This window comes from Lemur catta, chromosome 1, assembly GCF_020740605.2.
Source record: "Lemur catta isolate mLemCat1 chromosome 1, mLemCat1.pri, whole genome shotgun sequence".
Classification (NCBI taxonomy): Eukaryota; Metazoa; Chordata; class Mammalia; order Primates; family Lemuridae; genus Lemur; species Lemur catta.
In genome coordinates this window covers 179,918,302-179,939,045 of record NC_059128.1, presented here as the reverse complement: position 1 = coordinate 179,939,045, position 20,744 = coordinate 179,918,302, and the positions used below count along the sequence as shown (strand labels likewise).

At 38.7% G+C, this 20,744-nt stretch overlaps 1 protein-coding gene and 1 pseudogene across 2 annotated transcripts in view; both read left to right on the top strand.

The window, feature by feature from the left end:
• The first annotated feature begins 8,240 nt into the window (after positions 1 to 8,240).
• LOC123630160 lies at positions 8,241 to 9,643 on the top strand (annotated as a pseudogene). Its single transcript, XR_006732607.1, has one exon. The product of XR_006732607.1 is annotated as an elongation factor 1-alpha 1-like (transcript).
• Positions 9,644 to 12,569: 2,926 nt separating this feature from the next.
• The window catches only part of LOC123630158 (ceruloplasmin-like), a 36,963-nt gene continuing 28,788 nt past the window's right edge, over positions 12,570 to 20,744 (top strand). Inside the window, exons 1-4 of the mRNA XM_045539443.1 lie at positions 12,570 to 12,724; positions 13,554 to 13,804; positions 15,554 to 15,766; positions 19,911 to 20,081. Coding sequence (XP_045395399.1) covers positions 12,570 to 12,724; positions 13,554 to 13,804; positions 15,554 to 15,766; positions 19,911 to 20,081 — 790 coding nt within the window. The remainder of the gene's footprint in view (positions 12,725 to 13,553; positions 13,805 to 15,553; positions 15,767 to 19,910; positions 20,082 to 20,744) is intronic.

The window sequence follows — 20,744 nt, the reverse complement described above, 5'->3', positions numbered from 1 at the left end:
GGTGAAAAACTGATGCAAACTCAAAGAGATCAGGGGCCCAGGTGAGGTTAAACTCTATTAATTATAGGTTTTTGGCGCTCAGGGGTCAGAAATAAGGTATGATCCCTCATGTTACAAGAAGTTATGAGTGAATAATACTAAAATCATCGAGTGAAAGTGTGTTTGGGGAATAAGATATTAATTTGATCTCAATGTCTCACCTTTGAGATAAATTATTAATTACAAAAGAGAGACCTTTATGATGGAGAGAACTGGCAGATACCACCTTTTCCAAGTGACCAAGTTGAGTGCAACAGACACTTGTCAGTGCTTTCCTCATTTCCCCTTGGTCCACCTCACAGGGCTTCGGCAGGCAGCTCCAGGACAGGCTATCCATTTTCCCAGCACCATTTATTGAATAGAGATTCTTTTCCCCAGTGTGTGGTTTTGTCTGCTTTGTCCAAGATCAGATACCAATATGAGGATGGTTTTAAATCTGGGTTGTCTGTTGTGATCCATTAGTCTAGGTCTCTGTTCTTATGCCAGTACCATGCTGTTTTGGTTACTATATCTTTGTAGTATAGCTTGAAGTCTGGTAAAATGATTCCTCCCAATTTGTTCTTTTTGCTTAAGGTTGCTTTTGATATTTGGGGTCTTTTCTGGTTCCATATGAAGCATAAACTTATTTTTTCTAGATCTGCAAAAAATGATGGTATTTTAATGGGGATTTCATTGAATTTGTAAATCACTTTGGGTAGTATAGACATTTTTTAAATTGGTTTTATTTCTATGATAAAGTCTTGATACAATATTTTGGTTTTATTTCCAGTTTCAAATGGATTCATTATAAGTGGATATTTTTCAGTAGCAACTATCTTTGATATTTTATCTACATTTAGGGTTACAATGGCATTGGGATAGCAAAAGTGGAATCCACCAACCACTTACAACACTGTTTAATGAAGAAAAGTCATTCTGACATCCAAATGATGATGTCCTATTTTTTTCTTTCTTTTTTTTTAGCTAACAGCGTGCTGAAGAGTTATGACTATGACAAACTGTAAATGTTTTCAAAAGAAACACATCAGAATTTGAATATCCAAGTGAATGTAGATTTTTTCAAAATCATTGCCCTGGGAGGTCATATAGACATTTTAGTAATAAGGTCATTTGTTGTTTTAATGGCTGATGGATCTCCTCTGGAATTGCCCTGAAATTCTGTGGCAATGATCCTTTCTACTGTCTTTCAAGGTGGCAAATATTCACCCACTGAAGATGGGACTGGTTTTAATAAGCAAATAAGTAAACAAGCAGGGCAATATATATGAAGGCACAAACAAGAAATGAGGTTTGTGTTCTTGTCTGGCCATGTTTTACTTGTGGCTGCATCATCACTACAGCCCCTCTGTGCCCATTATGCTGTCTTTTTTTTTTTTTAATGACCCTCCTTAAGAATTGGCAAAAGGCCAGGCACATAGGAACTCTCCAGTATTGCTAAATATTAGATACATGAATGAAGACCTGACTCCCTCTTCAGAACTGTCACTCACAGTGAAGGTGGAATGGCTCATAGTTGGGGGAAAAAAGAAGGTAAAAACCAGCTTTTTTCCTATACAATTTTCTTTATCAATCCTGCCACTTTATTCCATCTCAGTATTTTTTGCTGGTTAAATATTTGTAAGTTGTGCCAGGTTCCTCCAGTTTCTTTCCAGAAGAGTCCTGATCTATTTCTAACAGCAGGAGTTGGGGCTGTGCCTAGTTTTGACTAATCTGTTTAAAATAGTTCTATTTCCTTTGGAGAATGTTGATTTATAAAATCACTGTTTGCTTATCCTTAAGTATACTAAGGATGTGAATAGGTGAATTAGTCAGCATCTTATGGTTGTGCCAAAAAAGAAAATGTTTTCTCATGCACAGTTGTGTCATTTGCATCTGAAAACAAGGAAGAGGAATATTATGAAGGATCTACAGTGTGGTGTCCACAGAACTACTAGTTCCTAGTTCCCTCAAGTCATTGTCTGGTAGTTTTGTCTGAAATCCAACAGCAAAGTAGGCAAAATAATCAAGCAGAGTGACACATCATTTTGTGGATGTAAAAGAATCCTTAAAAATAATTTGGCATAACAACTTGTAATAAAGAGGGAAATGTCTGTGGCACAGAAAGGATAATCCTCTTTCCCTGCACAGTACATTGGTTAAGAACATGGCTCTGGAACCAAAGCATGGCTCTGCCTCTACCAGCTATGCGACCCTGGGCAGGAGTCTTACCTTCCTTCCTTCTGCTTTAGTTGCCTCACTATTGAGGTTGTAAGGATTAAATGGATTAAACTCACAAAGTGCTTATCACCTAGAAAGCACCTTCAAAATGGTATCATTTATTCTTATAATTATTGCTGCTGTTGTTTTCCTAGGTCATATAGCCAATTTCAGAGTATCCTATAACACATTGATTCAATAAATATTGATTAGGCACCTACTTTGCACCAAACAGTATTCTAGGCCCTGGGGATACATCAATAAACAAAACCAACATAGATTTCTGCCCTTGTGGAGATTCCATTTTAGTAAGGAGAGACAGTAAGTTATAAACCTGATAACTAAGAGAAATTTTCAGTAAATTAGAAGATGATTAGCACAATGGACAAAAAAATAACCAGGAGCAGGGGGATTGGAGATCCTGAGTACTGGGAACCCTGAGTGAGAGGTGGAGCAGGTGGTAATATAAAAATCAAGTGATCAGAATAGAAGAATAGACCTTGTTGAGAGGGTAACATTTGAGTTAAGACTTGGAGGAGGAGAAGGGAGTTATGAAGATGTCTGAAGGAAGAACATTCTGGGCCAGGGGGAGAGTAGGTGCAGGGGCTCTGAGGTATGAGCAGGACTGCTATGCTCAAGGAACAGCAAGAAGGCCAGCCTAGCTGCAGCAGAATAAGCAAAAGAGAGAATAGTAAGCAGTGAGAAAAAAGAGATAATGAGAAATGAGATCATTAGGAGCTTTGAAAGCCATAGAGAGGACTATGGCTTTTACTCTGCATGAAATATGGTAGACCCAATGCAAGGCTATGTGCAGAGGAATGACCTGATTGGATTTATTTTTTAAAGAACCACTCAGGCTGCTTTGTTAAGAACAGACTGAAGGGAAGTAGCATCAGGGAAGCTATTTAGGATATTATTGCAGTACTCTAGGGAGGCATGATGGTGGCTTGAACCAAGGAAGTACCAGTAGAGACAGTGAGAAATAGCTGGATTTTGGATAGATTTTGAACAGGTGACAGATAGGATATGAAGTGTGAGACAGAGAGAAGCTAAGGATTTTGGACTGGACTACTGGAAGACTGGAGTTGCTAGTAACTGAAATGAGGAAGACAGTGATTGGAGTGGCTTTGAGGGGTGAGCAAGATCAATAGTTTTATGATTGTTATCCTTATTTCTTTATAGGTAAGGCATTTTACTCCATCTGGTTTCTTTCAAGATTTTCTTTGTCTTTGGTTTTCTACAGTTTCAATATGATATGCCTAGGTGCAGGATTTTTATTTTATTAATTTGGTATATGGTATTCTCTAAGCTTCCTGGATCTGTAGTTTGATGTCTGTCATTAATTTTGGAATGTTCTTAGCCCTTATTACTCCAAATATTTATTTTACTCCATTATTTTTTTCTTCTGGTATCCTAATTTCATGTATTGACTAATCTTCAAGCTTACTGATTCCTTCCTTGGCTGTGTCTGGTCTACAGATGCATCAAAATTATTCTTCATTTCTGCCACAGTGTTTTGTTTTTATTTCTAGCATTTCCTTTTGATACTTTCTTAGAATGTCCGTCTCTCTGCTTACATTGTTCATCTGGTCTTGTGTATTGTCTACTTTTTCCATTGGAGCCCTTAACATGTTAATCATAGTTATTTTAAATTCCCTGTCTGATATTCCAACATCTGTGTATATGTAAGTCTGGTTCTTGCACTTGTTTTGTCTCTTCAGACTATTTTTTCTTGCCTTTTGACATGCCTTATAATTTATTGCTTAAAGATAAGATATTGTATTGGGTAATAGGAACTGAGGTAAGCAGGCCTTTAGTGTGAGGATTTATGATCATTTGGCTATGAGTGGGGCTTTGTTCAATGTTTGCTGTAGCAATAGGTGCCAGAGGCCTATCTTTCTGGCCTGTAACCCTCACAAGTGCTTCTCCTTACATAGCACTCTCTTTCTCTTTTCAATGAAACAGGAAGGCTACAGGGGTCTGAAATGAGAGAAATGCCCATCCCCTATGGCTCTGGAACAAGCCTCTGAGAAAGTCTTCCCCCTGGAGAATAACCTTTTGTTATGAAGAAAACCCAGAGCTTTCCTTCATAACAAAGGCAATTCTGCAGGGGGGAAGACTTTCACCTGGCTTACTCTTCTCCTCCCCCTGCCAGAGCCATAAGAGGATCTTTTGGGATCTTATGGGAAGAATGTGGTGGGGTTCTTAGAGATAAAGTCTGTAAAACTGTGGGCCCCAATTCCTCAAGGCTGTGGGCCCCAGGAGTTTCTCATTTTCATGCCAGTCCACACTCAGCCTCCAGCAATTCATTAAAATTACCAGTTAAGTGTTTTTCCAGTTTATGGCTCCAGTGGTTTCTGTTCCAGGTAAGCAGATATCTTCTGTGACTCTCTAGATTTGCCTGTGTTTCCAGATTGTGGGATGGTGGTTAGCCCGATAAACACCACTCTCTGATGGGTTCAAGAAAAGTTGCTGATTTTCAGTTTGTCCAGTTTCTCTTATAAGAATGATGACTTCCAAGTTCTTCACCTGTTGGAGCTGAAACTAGAAGTCTTAGGAGTTCAGCGTTGGCATCACCTGAGAGCCAGTGCAGAGATGCAGAATTTCAGATCCCATCTTGTTATTGAAAGTTCAGTACTTGTCCCTGAGGCCAAATAAGTGAGAATGAAGAATGAGGACATATGGTTTGAGGAAAAGGAAAGAGAAGTTTATTAATTTGTAGGCAAATGAGGAGAGCAGCAAGCTAGCATCTCAAAAGATTACCATCCTACCTTGAAGCAGAAAAACAGGGCTTTTTAATGGGGGGTTTGGGGTGGTTGGGTTTGGTTCTATGTGACCAGTGTCACATGTCATGGCTTCAGGCTATTGTTTTTAACTATAATTGGTAGTTTGACCTTATCTCTAGTGACTCTTGTCTGGACAATTCTGTTGACCTATCTCTTGTTTTTTAAGATACTAGAAAACAAACAGCAAGGAACATTTTTCTGTCCCTTTGATTACTGGCTTCAGGAAGGAATGCAGGTTTTAATTCCCAAAAATGGTGGGAGGTTTTAAAGAGACAACTCATAAAAAATTTTGTTTCCCCTTTTCAGAACTTTACCTCTGTTACAACCCCAGACATATAGAATCTAAATTTGTATTTTTAAAAATCCCCGGATGATTTGTCTATGCATAAATATTTGAGAAGTGCTGCATTAAACAACTAAGTGGAGATATTGAGTAGATCATTGTATATACTGGAGTCTGGAGTTAGGCAGAGAACTCTAAGCTGGAGATATACATTTCTTAGTTTTTGTCATGTTGATAGTATTTTAAGCCATGAAACGGATTTCCTGAGTCACATCATAGACTTTAGTATCAAAACACTCCAACTAAACCACAGGAACATACCTGTAGTTGAACAAGTTGTGTTTATTGCCTGTTGCATTGAGAGGGAATACATGCAATGGAGAACCCTAGGGTTTCTTAGAAAAAGGGTGTTAAAAATGACTTATTATAGAATTGGGATTTGGATTAGGTAATTTGAGGGAGTGTTTAAGGAAGGAGGGCTTTGTTCTGGATTAGATGCAGTGAGCAAGTGGGGGTAATTCTATGACTGGGTTTATTTATAAACCTAATCTGTAGAGCGAGAGGAATGAAGCAAAGCTAATGTTATAGTTGGTTAAGAAGCAGCAGTAAGTTATACCTAAGGAATACATGGTTATTTTTGAGTTTTGGGCAATGTTCATGTTTCTCCTGTACATTCAGACTTATTCTGGAGTGGTATTGTTTTGTTTTCCCCAAAAGAAGAACACTAGGTCCTATCTATGAGTGTCAGGCCAGCTTCTAGATGTTGCGGGTTGCTTTTTTCTTTCTTATTGGTCCTCAATATTTTCACACTGCCCCCTTCTATGCCTTGTTTTGTAGGTCTCCAGTTTCTCATGGAGTCTACCCCATATTATGGATGATTGTAATTTACATAGCCTTAACCTGTGACGGACCTGGGGCTGCAGCCCAAGTGGACCTATCTGTCCTAGCTACTGTCTGCTTTACTTATTTAAACTTTTCTAATCTAGTTTATAGTTTTCCACAGAGTAATCTACATTACAAGACAAGGAGTTTAGTAGTAAGAGCATCCACCAGGCTTTGAAGCCTATGTTTAAATTTTGGCAGTAACAGTTGCTTTGGCAAGTTGTTTAAAACCCTCAAGTTCCAGTTTCCTCATCTATAAAAAGAGTTTAATAAATTTCCCTTTCAAAGTTGCTGATGTAATTAGAGCCGATGTTTAGAAAGTGGCTAAGGAAGAGCTGACTTTCAACAGGTGGTGGTTATTGATAGAAGTAATAGAAATAATAGACATTGATGTAACAGTTACTGACATCTTCCAAATTGTTTTTTAACTTCCCATCTTGCCCTTATATCATTTATATTCCATTTTTCTGCCTTGTTGGAAGATACAATTAGAGCCGTATGTACTGAGCAAAGTTTAGCATTTGTTGATAATATAGATGTATACACAAACTGTTAAAGCCAATGCTATTACAGGTAGCATGGAAGGAACGTTTGACTTGGAATCCAATGATCTATACTTGACTACTGACTGGCACTGTAACTTGGAAGTGTATATCCTGCAGCAAATTACTTGACCTTCTGAGTTTTAGATCCCTTATCTACAAAACAGGTGTAATGAGAGGGGTAGGGGAAAGAGTGTTAGGAAAATTACATAGGGTATTAATTTTCATTTTTGAGATATTTTATATTTGGTAAAGCTTTTTACAAATATAAGATGCTCTTATCATTTGACTCTTATGCACATTTTTATGTGCTCTATTTCTTTCTTAAACTTCTTTATAGTCTTAGAACAGAAAAACTAGGAAGGAATCTAAATTTTCCTCCAAGGTGTTTGGGCTTACACCTTTGGGCTAAATTCAACAAAGTTTAACTAAGTAAAATGCCTTATGTTCTTGGGCTACAAACCAAGAATATAACCAAACGATGATGACCAACTTCAAATACTTTTGTACCAAAAGACTGACCTACTGGGGGCTATGTAGGAAGGGATGGATGGATAGGCCTGCAACAATAATTTCCATTTTGATAAGCCATAATATGTAACAAATATGTAACATTACTTAAGAAAAAATGTTTGAGCCCCAAACTCCCTGACCAAGAAAAAAATAATAGAAACCAATTCTCCTAGTCATCTGTTTTGGGAAGAAAACAAAAAAATAAATATTTACCAGTACCATTTTCATTGTCTAGGGGGAGGGAGCTAACTATCTCTGGGTGCCTACTCTGTGACAGACTGGAGGCTAGGTCCTCACAGGAGCCCTGAACTTTAATTACTGTTATTCTTTTTTTTTTTTTTTTTAGAGACAGAGTCTCACTCTGTTGCCTGGGCTAGAGTGCCGTGACATCAGCCTAGCTCACAGCAACTTCAAACGTCTGGGCTTAAGTGATCCTCCTGCCTCAGCCTCCCAAGTAGCTGGGACTACAGGCATGCGCCACCATGCCTGGCTAATTTTTTCTATATATATTTTTAGTTGTCCAGCTAATTTGTTTCTATTTTTAGTAGAGATGGGGTCTCGCTCTTGCTCAGGCTGGTCTCGAACTCATGACCTTGAACGATCCACCTGCCTGGGCCTCCCAGAGTGCTAGGATTAGAGGCATAAGCCACTGTGCCTGGCCTAATTACTGGTATGCTTACATTACAGATAAAAGGACTCGGGTTAAGAATGATTATGTAACTCACCCCAAATCACACGAGTAGTAAATGGTGGAGCTGAACTGGAGATAGATCTGTTTGACTTGAATATACTAGACTTCTTTGCACTTGTTGGGATACCTAGTGTGGAAAAAAATAGCCAGCTGAATAGATCCTTTATTACACACATTCCAGGGTAAAATTAATGTTCCTATGAGGATAAGGAAGAAGCCATAGAATTTTGGGATGAAGGAGCATTTGAAAGCCCATTTAACTTTTTCGCAATGGGTTTGCCGCCAGAACACAGGTACCATGAAAACCACCCATAAAAGCCAAAATGGGAAACGAAAAGACTCACATCAACATCATCGTCATCGGACATGTAGATTCGGGCAAGTCCACCACTACTGGCCATCTGATCTACAAATATGGTGGGATCGACTAAAGAACCATCGAAAAATTTGAGAAGGAGAGCTCTGAAATGGGAAAGGGCTCCTTCAAGTATGCCTGGGTCTTGGATAAACTGAAAGCTGAGCGTGAGCGTGGTATCACCATTGATATCTCCCTGTGGAAATTTGAGACCAGCAAATATTATGTGACTATTATTGATGCCCCGGGACACAGAGACTTTGTCAAAAACATGATTACAGGCACATCTCGGGCTGATTGTGCTGTCCTGATTGTTGCTGCTGGTGTTGGTGAATTTGAAGCTGGTATCTCAAAGAATGGGCAGACCCGTGAGCATGCCCTTCTGGCTTACACACTAGGTGTGAAACAACTAATTGTTGGTGTTAACAAAATGGATTCCACTGAGCCACCCTACAGCCAGAAAAGATACGAAGAAATTGTTAAAGAAGTCAGCACTTACATTAAGAAAATTGGCTATAACCCTAACAGAGTAGTATTTGTGCCAATTTCTGGCTGGAATGGTGACAACATGTTGGAGCCAAGTGCTAACATGCCTTGGTTCAAGGGATGGAAAGTCACCCGTAAAGATGGCAATGCCAGTGGAACCACACTGCTTCAAGCTCTGGATTGCATCCTGCCACCAACTTGCCCAACTGACAAGCCCTTGCGTCTGCCTCTCCAGGATGTCTACAAAATTGGTGGTCTTGGTACTGTGCCTGTGGGCCGAGTGGAGACTGGTGTTCTCAAACCTGGCATGGTGGTCACCTTTGCTCCAGTCAATGTTACGACTGAAGTAAAGTCTGTGGAAATGCACCATGAAGCTTTGAGCGAAGCTCTTCCAGGGGACAACGTGGGCTTCAACGTCAAGAATGTGTCTGTCAAAGATGTTCGTCGTGGCAACGTTGCTGGTGACAGCAAAAACGACCCACCAATGGAAGCTGCTGGCTTCACTGCTCAGGTGATTATCCTGAACCATCCAGGCCAAATTAGTGCTGGCTATGTTCCTGTACTGGATTGTCACACAGCTCATATTGCCTGCAAGTTTGCTCAGCTGAAAGAAAAGATTGACCACCGCTCTGGAAAGAAGCTGGAGGATGGCCCTAAATTCTTGAAATCTGGTGATGCTGCCATCGTCGATATGGTTTCTGGCAAGCCCATGTGTGTCGAGAGCTTCTCAGACTATCCTCCTCTGGGTCGTTTTGCTGTTCGTGATATGAGACAGACAGTTGCTGTGGATGTCATCAAAGCGGTGGACAAGAAGCTGCTGGAGCTGGCAAGGTCACCAAATCCGCCCAGAAAGCTCAGAAGGCTAAATGAATATTATCCCTAATACCTGCCACCCCACTTTTAAACAGTGGTGGAAGAACAGTTTCAGAACTGTTTGTTTCAATTGGCCATTTAAGTTTAATAGTAAAAGACTGGTTGTTAATAACAATGCATCGCAAAACCTTCAGGAGGAAAAGAAAGTTTTGTGGACCACTTTTGTTTCTTTTTGTGTGGCAGTTTTAAGTTATTAGTTTTTAAAATCAGTACTTTTTAATGGAAACAACTTGACCAAAAATCTGTCACAGAATTTTGAGACCCATTAAAACAAAGTTTAATGAGAAAAAAAAAAAAAAAAAGAAAGCCCATTTAAGGGATCCCGCCCCCACCCACCTGGTGAGTGAGTCCTTCTACAGCTGCTGGTCCAGTCCACTGCAACAGGGAAGGTTTCAAGGTTCTTCCCTATTTAGAGTTAAATCTATGAGCCTAGAGCTTCCAACTATTCTAACCCGATTGTGTCTCCTCCTTGAGGCAGAGAGCCTAATCTGTCTCTCCCGTGACATGTTGTTGCCAACCCTTTCAGCTGTTTCCCAAAAGGTACAGGATATTGATCCCTTCCTCTTGGTTCCCCTATAGGCTATTTCTTCTCATGCCAAGGTCCCTCCAGGCCTAGCTTTTCTGAATTCCTTCCAACATCTGCTGGTGACCTTAAAATCTGCCAGAGCAGATTGGCTGTTGACCCAATTAAGTATGTAAACAATTCTAAGTCATAGGAATTGATCTAATGCATGAAAGCTAAAGTATCCCTTAAAGTGGGGCTAGAAACTATAATATATGTGGTTCAGCTCAAAGAATTTGGTATGTCCTTTCAACCAAAATGCCACATATATTGCTTGTGACATTTGTATTTGTTCTCTTTATCCAGTTCTTCAACATTTTTTGGAGTATTGGAATTTGGAGTATTTGGCATTTTCTTAAGTATATACAGACATCTGTATGTACACATAGGAAAAATATACTTTGATTTTGTGTGTTTTAAAAAATAAACTATAGTACATTTATAATAGGAAAAACTATGGTGCAGTTAAAACGAAAGAAGTAGACTTCTAGGTACTGACATATAAAGGTCTCTAAGACATGTAGTTGAGGAATAAAAGCAAACTACAGAATTATATATACCATATGATTGTGATGCCTTAATATTTCTAATTCTGGGTTTCTAAACTTAAATCAGAGTACCAATCTAACTGTTGAAAATTGTAAAATCAGAGTACCAATCTAACTGTTGAAAATTTTAAAAATCTCAAAAAATACCTAATAGTAATAGATATTTCAGTGCATGCTTGATGCACAGATCAGACCAATGGCTTATAAAAACTTCTCCTTCTCTTACTTATTGTACACAGCCAAGGCACTCTATTTATTTGTTAAAAAATTAACATTTATTTCTTGATATCTCTAGGAGATATAAAGAATAAGTACCCCCCTAATCTATAGGATTTATAATCTATTGAAGTAGAGAAAATACAACATGAACATTTAAGCAACAATATGAAGCAGCGTGTGGTTAATTGCCAGACTGTGATACAGCCGGTGAATTCAGAAAGGGGTGGGGGTTGTCTGTAAGCTGAGATCGTCAGGGAAGGCTTCACTGAGAAATGAAGGTTTCAGTTGAGCCTTGAAGAATGGGAAAAATTGGTATTAGCCAAGAAAAAGAGAGGCCAAAGGAGGGGATATCAGGCTAGGAAATGGGTGAATAGAATCAGATGAGTTCAGGATGGGTGCAGTGGCTCACACCTGTAATCCTGGCACTCTGGGAGGCCGAGGCAGGAAGATCACTTGAGGTCAGGAGTTCGAGACCAGCCTGAGCAAGAGTGAGACCCTGTCTCTACTAAAAATAGAAAAAAAAAAAATTAGCTAGTCAACTAAAAATAGAAACAAAAAATTAGCTGGACATGGTGGCTCTTGCCTGTAGTCCCAACTACTCGGGAGGCTGAGGCAAGAGGATCACTTGAGCCCAGGAGTTTTACGTTGCCATGAGCTAGGCTGATGCCATAGCACTCATTCCAGCCTGGGCAACAAAGTGAGACTCTGTTTCAAAGAAAAAAAAAAGAATCAGATGAGTTCAGAAAGCACATTACGATGGGGTAAAGGGAAGTACTATAAATGACACTTATTAAATGTTGACTATGTACCAGGCTTATTATGTGTGTCCCCAGGTTCTACAGCATGTGTTGTCTCATTTTAATTTTCACAACTTCCTAATTGGGCGAGTAACATTATAATTTTATAAATGAAGAAATTGAGTTACACAATTACACACAGCTGATAAGTGGGTGAGCTAAGAGTGACACCCAGAGCTGTCCGATGCCAGAGTGCAAGCATTCTCCCTCACCTCGCACCACGTCCCTGAAAAGACAGCTCTCCAGAGAGAAAGGATTCTGTAAGTGAATTTTGGAGACAAACTTGGGATATCAGATTGGGACCTAGATTATGGATAGTCTTAAATGTCAAGAAATTTGAGAATAATTTAAAGAAAGTCTTAAATGAAAAATTATAATCTAGAGGAATAACTTGATAAAAGTAACATTTAATGAAGAATATTCTCGCAATTGTGTAAGATGAACTAAAACAGTAAGAAAATGGAGGCTGGAGACAAGACAGGAGACTATTCCTATCATTTAGGAATAGATATAGTTCACAAAAGGTAATAGTTGTCAGAGGATGATGGATGATCCGGGCAACCCATCTAGCCAGTATGTTGTGCAACACTTCACCTGGCCTGACAATGAAAACTGAATGCAAAAAAAAAGAAAAAAAACAAATGCATTTATAATGCAAATGACATAAATGTAGATGAAGACAGATGATGAGCTCTTATGCAACTCTGATTTATGTGACAGAAATAGACAAATAGAAGAAGAAAGCCTGGATTATAAAAGGTGTGGAAGCCTAGCTTCTCCCAGCACAGGATTTAAAAATGAAGGCCCTTTTACCACTGACCTTTCTGTTTTTTATTAGTTCTCTAGGTCGGGCAAAAGTTAGACACTACTACATAGGCATTAAAGAAACCATTTGGAACTATGCTCCTTCTGGTAAAAATATGCTCACTGGAAAACCTTTTTCCGAAGATCAGTAAGTAATATCTATCCCTTGAAAAATTTCTATCAGAAGCGAAAGTCGGAAATTGTTACTCATTGATAAAATGATGGTAAAGAATTTCTCGTAATTGACGCTTTCAGAGCACATGTGCCATTAGAACTATTTTGTTCATTTAGTGTAAGCATAGTATGGAAAAGAGATATTAATATAAATAAAAAAATTACTCTTTCCTGGGATTATTGCCAGTCTTGCCCTCCTGACACATTATTTCATGGGTCATATCTAATTCTGTGATTATCACCAATTTTGTTTGCATGGTACTCAAGGTATAAAACACTTTTCCTTCTGATATTAGTGTAGCTGTCTTCTTTTCTTTTTTTTTTCCTTCAGATAATTGGAAGGGGAAAATCTAGAGGTTATAACGGGGGGTTCTGATGTGCCGTGGTTTTTGGGCAAAACACCCCAATGCTACCAACAAGTCCACAAATCCATTTAAATGTATGAACAATCGTAAGTCATGGCAATCAATCTAATGTTTAGACGCTAAAGTAAAATTAAAGCAGGGTTACAAATCTATATGCAGTTCAGTGTAAATAATTTGTTATGTCTTTAAACTAAAATACCACATACATTGCTTGCTACATTTGTATCTGAACTCTTCATCCTTCCCAGGTACTCCAACCTTCCCCTTACCTATAACATCTTTTTTCTCTTCCTTCACATTTTCTCCAGCATCTAAGTTTTGTCTATCAAAATTGGGCTGTGTAGCTTCTGACTTGTAGTTTTAGTTTATTTAACACTTTTTTCTTTTCAGTCAAAATTGGTTAAAGTTCTCTCTTTTTTGTTTGTTTATTTTTTGTAGAGACTTTCAATCCCAAACCTATCAACAAGGAGGTCAAGATAGGAAGAAATTTACTTATAAAAAGGCTTTGTATTTTCAATTTACTAATAATACATTTCAAACAATCATTGATAAACCATCCTGGTTGGGATTTTTAGGTCCAATAATTAAGGCAGAGACTGGAGACTTCATTCACATCCATGTAAAAAATAATGCTTCAAGAGCCTTTAGTTTCCATCCTCATGGGCTCACCTACACTAAAGAAAATGAAGGTAAGTGGATCCCCTTTCCTTACATTTTTGAGCTTTTGCTCATGGAGAGTATGAGCACAATACCTCAGGAAAAGTGAGGTGATCATGCACTGGTCAGCAGTATGAGCTAGGGGGAGTCTGGGGTGGACTCAGACTCCTGCTTCTCCTGTCTTTAATGTTTATGCCCCAGCCAGTTCTTTCTCAATTTCTCATCTTCAATGAGTAACAGCCCTTGTGCAATTGCTAGGGAAGAAAATGCCCTTTTCCCTCACTTACCAAGAGAGGAGATACTCGTGAGCTAAATGTTAGGTTGGCAGAAATCCCATTCTGCCCCCATCTCATTTCCATTCCTTCGTAGGTGAGGATCACCCTCTTGGACTTTTTACTTGCATGAGATCAACATTTTTTTTAGCTTCCATCAATATCAAGAGAAATTCCTGCGTTTCAGACAGAATCTTCTCTCCTACACATCTGTAGTCACAGCTGCATGATGGCATTGAAAAACGGAAAGAAAGAGAAAGCCAACAATAGGGTTTTGTGAGGTTTCAGAAGACAACAAGGAAAGCTAGGAAAAGAGAGCTTGGGCTTGTCTCTGGTGGTACATAGATATTTTTCCCTCAGTATTTGAAACATGTTTTTATAAAAGTCTGGCATAATCTTTAGAAAATTAGAACTTTAGTCCAACTTGATAAGAGTGTCACCTATAGAATGGGCGCTCCTTCCAGCCCAGGCTCTATGAAAATACTGGACAATGGAAATCCTATATGCCATTCCATTCATCTGTCATAATTATTTTGCCATGTTACACGACCATCTTGTACTGATTAATGCCCCTTAAATGATAGACAAATAATGGGATAAATGTTAAAAACAGTCTGTTTTTACTTTTGTATTTTAAATTTTTATTTATTTATTTATTTTTATTTCATCTGGAAAAACAAGCAATACATATTTTTGTGTTTTTTTAAATCAGCACACAAAACTTTGAGGTTTGAGGATTCCCTCAGGGAAGCATGAGGAAGAAGCTAGAAACAGGCCCTGAATTAATCCTCTGGACTGAGACAGACTCAGAGGAAACTGGACCAAGTCCAGATGGGGAACTGGGCAGGAAGAAAGTACAGAAGTTAGTCAGTCACGAGTCAGTAAATCTCTTCTCGTTTAATGTGGAGCTGGTGGGTACCGAGAGATAGACAATGGAAGGTTGCTCATGCTTCAAAGTCCTTTATTAAATAAAGGACCTTTATCCATAGTTAGGAGGATGCCATATGCAAGGGGTGGGGATCAGAGGCAAAATTCTAGCCTGAAAAGAACAAAGAAAAGAGAGCCAGTTTCCAAATTCAGAACTTAGGTAATAGCTCGGAGTAATGTAAGCTATACAGAGGGCCACCCCTGCAATGGGCTCCGTGTAGGTAACATGGGTACCTCCTGATGCCCTGGGTCCCAAGTCTGACTGGCAATGAGGAAAATACAGAGGGCAACTCAAAAGTCCAGAGGTCACCTCTGTATCTGAGATCTAAGCACATGGTGATAGTCTATTAATATACTGCCTGCTCCATTCCAATTTGGTCTAGAAACTGCGGCCAAACGGAGCATTTAGGTGGAAGCCAATTAAGGAGGACTCAGGGACACGGGAGGCAAAGAGAAATGCATACTTTGTTCTAGAAATACAAATTAACATACATTCATGGCTTAATGGAGAAAGCTGGAGTCACATTCAAAATAGTATCGTCCAGTGATTGCCGTAACCTCAGTGCAGACTACGTTTTCTAGGTGCTCTCTATCCTGATAATACTACGGGCCCGCAAAAGGAAGATGACTACCTGGAGCCAGGGAAACAGTATACTTACAAGTGGTTTGTAGAGGAAAAGCAGGGGCCTGGCCCCAGTGACAGTAACTGTGTGACAAGGATTTACCACTCCCATGTAGACACCGTAAAAGATGTGACTTCAGGACTTATTGGACCCATTCTGACTTGTAAAAAAGGTAACATTTTTAAAATATCATTGTAATAACAGAGTCAAGCAGAATGTTTGGGCTTTCCCCTGCTCTCCTAGAGGAAATTTGCTATGAAAGGCTCTGTATTTTCCTACCTTGACCTTGAAACTCACCATCTTGGACTCTGAGCACTAGATGGCGATCACAAACAAGTCCAGCCTTCAGTTCAACCAATAATGCAGGTTGGGCACTAGACGGTAGTCAAACCCAGTAGACCTCATCCAGCCACCTGCACACAAAATAACTGCCACTTTGTCCCCTCCCACAGAGAGGGATGGGAGGAGATATAACAGGAAGATAACAGACATCTGCCTGTTTCTTACAGGCAGCGTTACTTAGAACTGTTGTCTGTGAAGTGCAAAATTTTACTTTTATGTTTATGTTTTAATGTGAATCAGTGAATTGCCAGCTTATTTTTATTTTATTTTTTACATTGACAAATAATAATCACACATATTCATGGAGTACATAGTGATGTTTTGATACATATAAAATATATAGTGGTACATATAATATAATTAGCATATCTATCATCTCAAATGTTTATCATTTCTTCGTGTTAGAAACATTCAGTATCCTCCTTCTAGCTATTTGAAATTATATAATACATTATTGTTAGCAATAGTCATCCTACAGTGCTATAGAACACTAGAACTTACTTCTCCTGTCTAGCTGTAATCTTGTATCCTTCAACAAATCTCTGTCAATCCTTCCCTTCTTCTTACCCTTCCTAACCTCTAATATCCTCTGTTGTACTTTTCAATGAGATCAACACTTTTTTTAGCTTCCACATATGAATAAGGAAATGCAGTGCAGTAACTTTCTGTTGCTGGCTTATTTCATATAACATAATATCCTCCAGTTCCATCCATGTTGCTGTGAATGACAGGATTTCATTCTTCTTTGTGGCTGAATAAATTCCATTGTGTATTTGTACCACATTTTCTTTATCCATTCATGTGTTGTTGAACACCTAGTTTGATTTTATATTTTGGCTATTGTGAATAGTGCTGCAATAAACAAGGGGGTGCAGGCCGGGCGTGGTGGCTCACGCCTGTAATCCTAGCACTCTGGGAGGCCGAGGCGGGTGGATTGCTCGAGGTCAGGAGTTCGAGACCAGCCTGAGCAAGAGCTAGACCCCGTCTCTACTAAAAATAGAAAGAAATTATCTGGCCAACTAAAATATATATAGAAAAAATTAGCCGGGCATGGTGGCGCATGCCTGTAGTCCCAGCTATTCAGGAGGCTGAGGCAGTAGGATCACTTAAGCTCAGGAGTTTGAGGTTGCTGTGAGCTAGGCTGACGCCACGGCACTCACTCTAGCCAGGGCAACAAAGCGACACTCTGTCTCAGAAAAAAACAAAAAACAAAAAAACAAGGGGGTGCAGGGTGCAGGTGTCTACATGTCTCTTCAATATACTGATTTCTTTTCCTTTGGATAAATTCCCAGTAGTGGGATTGCTAGATCATATGGTAGTTTTGTTTGTAGTTTTTTGAGGAACCTTCATATTATTCTCTGTAGTGGCTGTACTAGTTTACATTTCCACCAACATGTATAGGAGTTTCCTTTTCTCCACATCCTCAACAGTATTTTTTTTTTTTGTCTTTTTGATAGTACCCATCCTAACTGAGGTGAAATGATGGTTCATTGTGATTTTGATCTACATTTCTGATGATTAGTGATGTTGAGCATTTTTTATATATTTAGTGGCCTTTTGTATGTCTTCTTTTGATAAATGTCTGTTAAGATCATTTGCTCATTTTTTAATCAGGTTGTTTGGCTTTTTTTTTTGTTGTTGTTGCTGTTGAGATGTTTGGGTTCCTTATGTATTCTGGATATTAATCCCCTGTTGGATAAGTAGTTACAAATATTTTCTCCCATTCTGTAGATATTTTCTCCCATTCCACAGGTTGTCTCTTCACTTTGTTGATTGTTTTCTTTGCTGTGCAGAAGCTTTTTAGTTTGATATAATTCCATTTATTTATTTTTTATTTTGTTGCCTGTGCTTCTGAGGTCTTGTTCATAAAGTCTTTTCCCAGACCAACATCCTGAAGCATTTTGCCTATGTTTTCTTCTGGTAGTTGTATCATTTTGGCTCTTACATTAGGTCTTTGATGCATTTTGAGTTGATTTTTGTATAGGATGAGAGGTGGGGCTCTAGTTTAAATCTTCTGCAAATGGATATCCAGTTACCAGTTTATTTTATAGCAAAATAATTCTTGCAAGAAAGAAGTTTACAGATATGTTTCTAACATACACCACATAGAGTTTTTATTATAACAAGATAATGAGATGACAGTACTATGTTAATTATGAAGTTAATGAGAAGTTAGTGTCATTCTTCCTAAGACAATCAAAGTTTAAAACTTTAAGTGAACAAATAGTTCTCCACAATAAGTATTTTAACAATGGCAGTTTCCTGTAACAAATACATAGTCTCAAGGTTATAGATTATGTTCCTTGGGAGATAATTTATAAACCAACTTTTTAAGAGCACTTTGTCCTCAAACTTGCAGGGAAGTCAGTTACATGAAGACAAGATAAAGAATAACTGTATATTAAACTTTTAGATACCTAGTCTGAATATTTCCAAACTTTTTCCTTTTTCTTTTTAAACAATAAAAGTGACTTAAGGCTTTGCATTCTCAAAGGCAGGTATGTGAACTGCTATCAACAGTTCTCATTTACAATGATTCTGACTTATGCCCTATGGTTTCAAATACAAGGCTTATATAAAATATTTGGGGCTGGTAATAATTTTATATTATTATATTTTTATTTATTAGATATATTGTATTTATTTATTTCATAATAATTTTATTCCTACTGTCTTAGGTGCTTTTTTCTTTTGTTCAATCCAAGCTCACAGAGTAATCTTCTCCATTTTGAGTCATTTGTTTCCATCTGCAGGCTAATGAGTCTGAAATCTATAACTTTGGTCCAAACTCCTCTACTGATGGTCAGGCCTGGCAACTTGACTTCTCCACTTGGGTATTCCACTGGTGCCTAAATCTCATCGTATTCCAAAACTTATCATCTGCTCCTTCCCTGAATTCCTCCCTTCTTTCTGTGTTCCCTGCCTTGGGGAATGGCCTTAGCATCCTCCATCTAGTCCCTGGAGACAGAACCTAGGTATCATTCTTGATACCTCCCTCTTCCTCATCCCCTACTAAACATACCACATCAGTCAAGTCCCACCAGCTCTGCTTCCTACACATCCCCAGATCAGCTCACTTCTCTCTAGCTCCACATGGACTGTAACCTAGTTCAGGCCACTGCCACACTTTTGCCAGGGTGCCTGCAACAGCCTCTGTCCTGTCAGGCTCTAAGTGTTTCCCGTTTCAATTCATCTCCACTTGGCTTTCTGTCTGGGGGTTGAAGTGGGGAGGATGGTTCTGAGGGGGCAAGCTGATCCTGTCACTCCTTTGCTTAAAATCCTTCAATGGCTGCTGATTGTTCTGGCGATAAAGTCCAAACCTTTTCTCTTAATTAATGCCTGGAATTTTCTCTCCAGACATACCCCAGCAAACTCCTACTCGTCCTTTAGATATCAGCTGAAGTGTCATTGCCTTCGGGACCTTTTCCAGACCCAAGATTCAGTGAGCCAGCTCCCCAGCACCCCACTCTTCCCTACTATAGAACTTTACACTCTATATTGTATTATTTATTGATTACTTCACTCTTGATTATAAATTCTGCAAAGGTAGAAACCCGTCTTGTTCACTTTTATGAACCCACCATTCACTATGGTACCTAACACATTACAAATGCTCAATAAATATTTGTTGAATATAGCATAAATGAATAAATTAATTACTATGAACTAGAGTTGTGCTTGGTTGAAGGAAGCACAAATTTTGAGACTTTGTACATCTCATATGATAATGGTTATCAGATATGGAGACTCTAGAAAGTTATTGAGTTGAAATAAAGATGAGTATGGATTCTTTAAGTTTGGCTTCATATATGTAATGTACCTTTTAAAGTTTTGTGTAATCCCACATCACAAACATTTAGTTTTTTCATATGCCCTAACAACATAACTGTAGATCACAAAAATAGCTGCATGTATAAAATGGCTCTGATTATTGTCTATTACGAAAAATAAGAAATTTGTTCTTTTTGTTTCAGGAACGCTGAATGAAGACACTGAAAAAAATATCGATAAGTCTTATTTTCTGGTGTTTTTTATAGTTGATGAAAGCAATAGCTGGTATATTGATGAAAATATTCATACATTTACTGAATCTGGCAAAGTTAATACAAGTGATCCTGGCTTCAAGGAGAGCAATAGCATGTACTGTAAGATTCAAAAGAACTTTCTCATTCATAATATCTTATAATTCTAACTTCTATGATCCTATTTAGTAATTTTCCTTTGCTCAAGTTTGTTTAGTTGAGTTGATATGTTTCAGTGTTTCACTCAGGTATACTGGTTGAAGTGCCAGTCAACTAGTAAATCTGGCTTATTTCCTAAGTTTCATAGCAAATAATGTTTGATAAACACATTTAGTTTTCCAAAGTCTGATATTGATTAAAAATAGATGGTTAGGCCGGGCGCGGTGGCTCACGCCTATAATCCTAGCACTCTGGGAGGCCGAGGCGGGTGGATCGCTCGAGGTCAGGAGTTCGAGACCAGCCTGAGCAAGAGTGAGACCCCGTCTCTACTAAAAATAGAAAGAAATTATCTGGCCAACTAAAATATATATAGAAAAAATTAGCTGGGCATCGTGGCGCATGCCTGTAGTCCCAGCTACTCGGGAGGCTGAGGCAGTAGGATCGCTTAAGCCCAGGAGTTTGAGGTTGCTGTGAGCTAGGCTGATGCCACAGCACTCACTCTAGCCAGGGCAACAGAGTGAGACTCTGTCTCAAAAAAAAAAAAAAAGAAAATAGATGGTTAAAATCATAGGACAGATGTAATTTTAAGGTAATGAAATACTATGTAAGACAAAGACATAACTGACC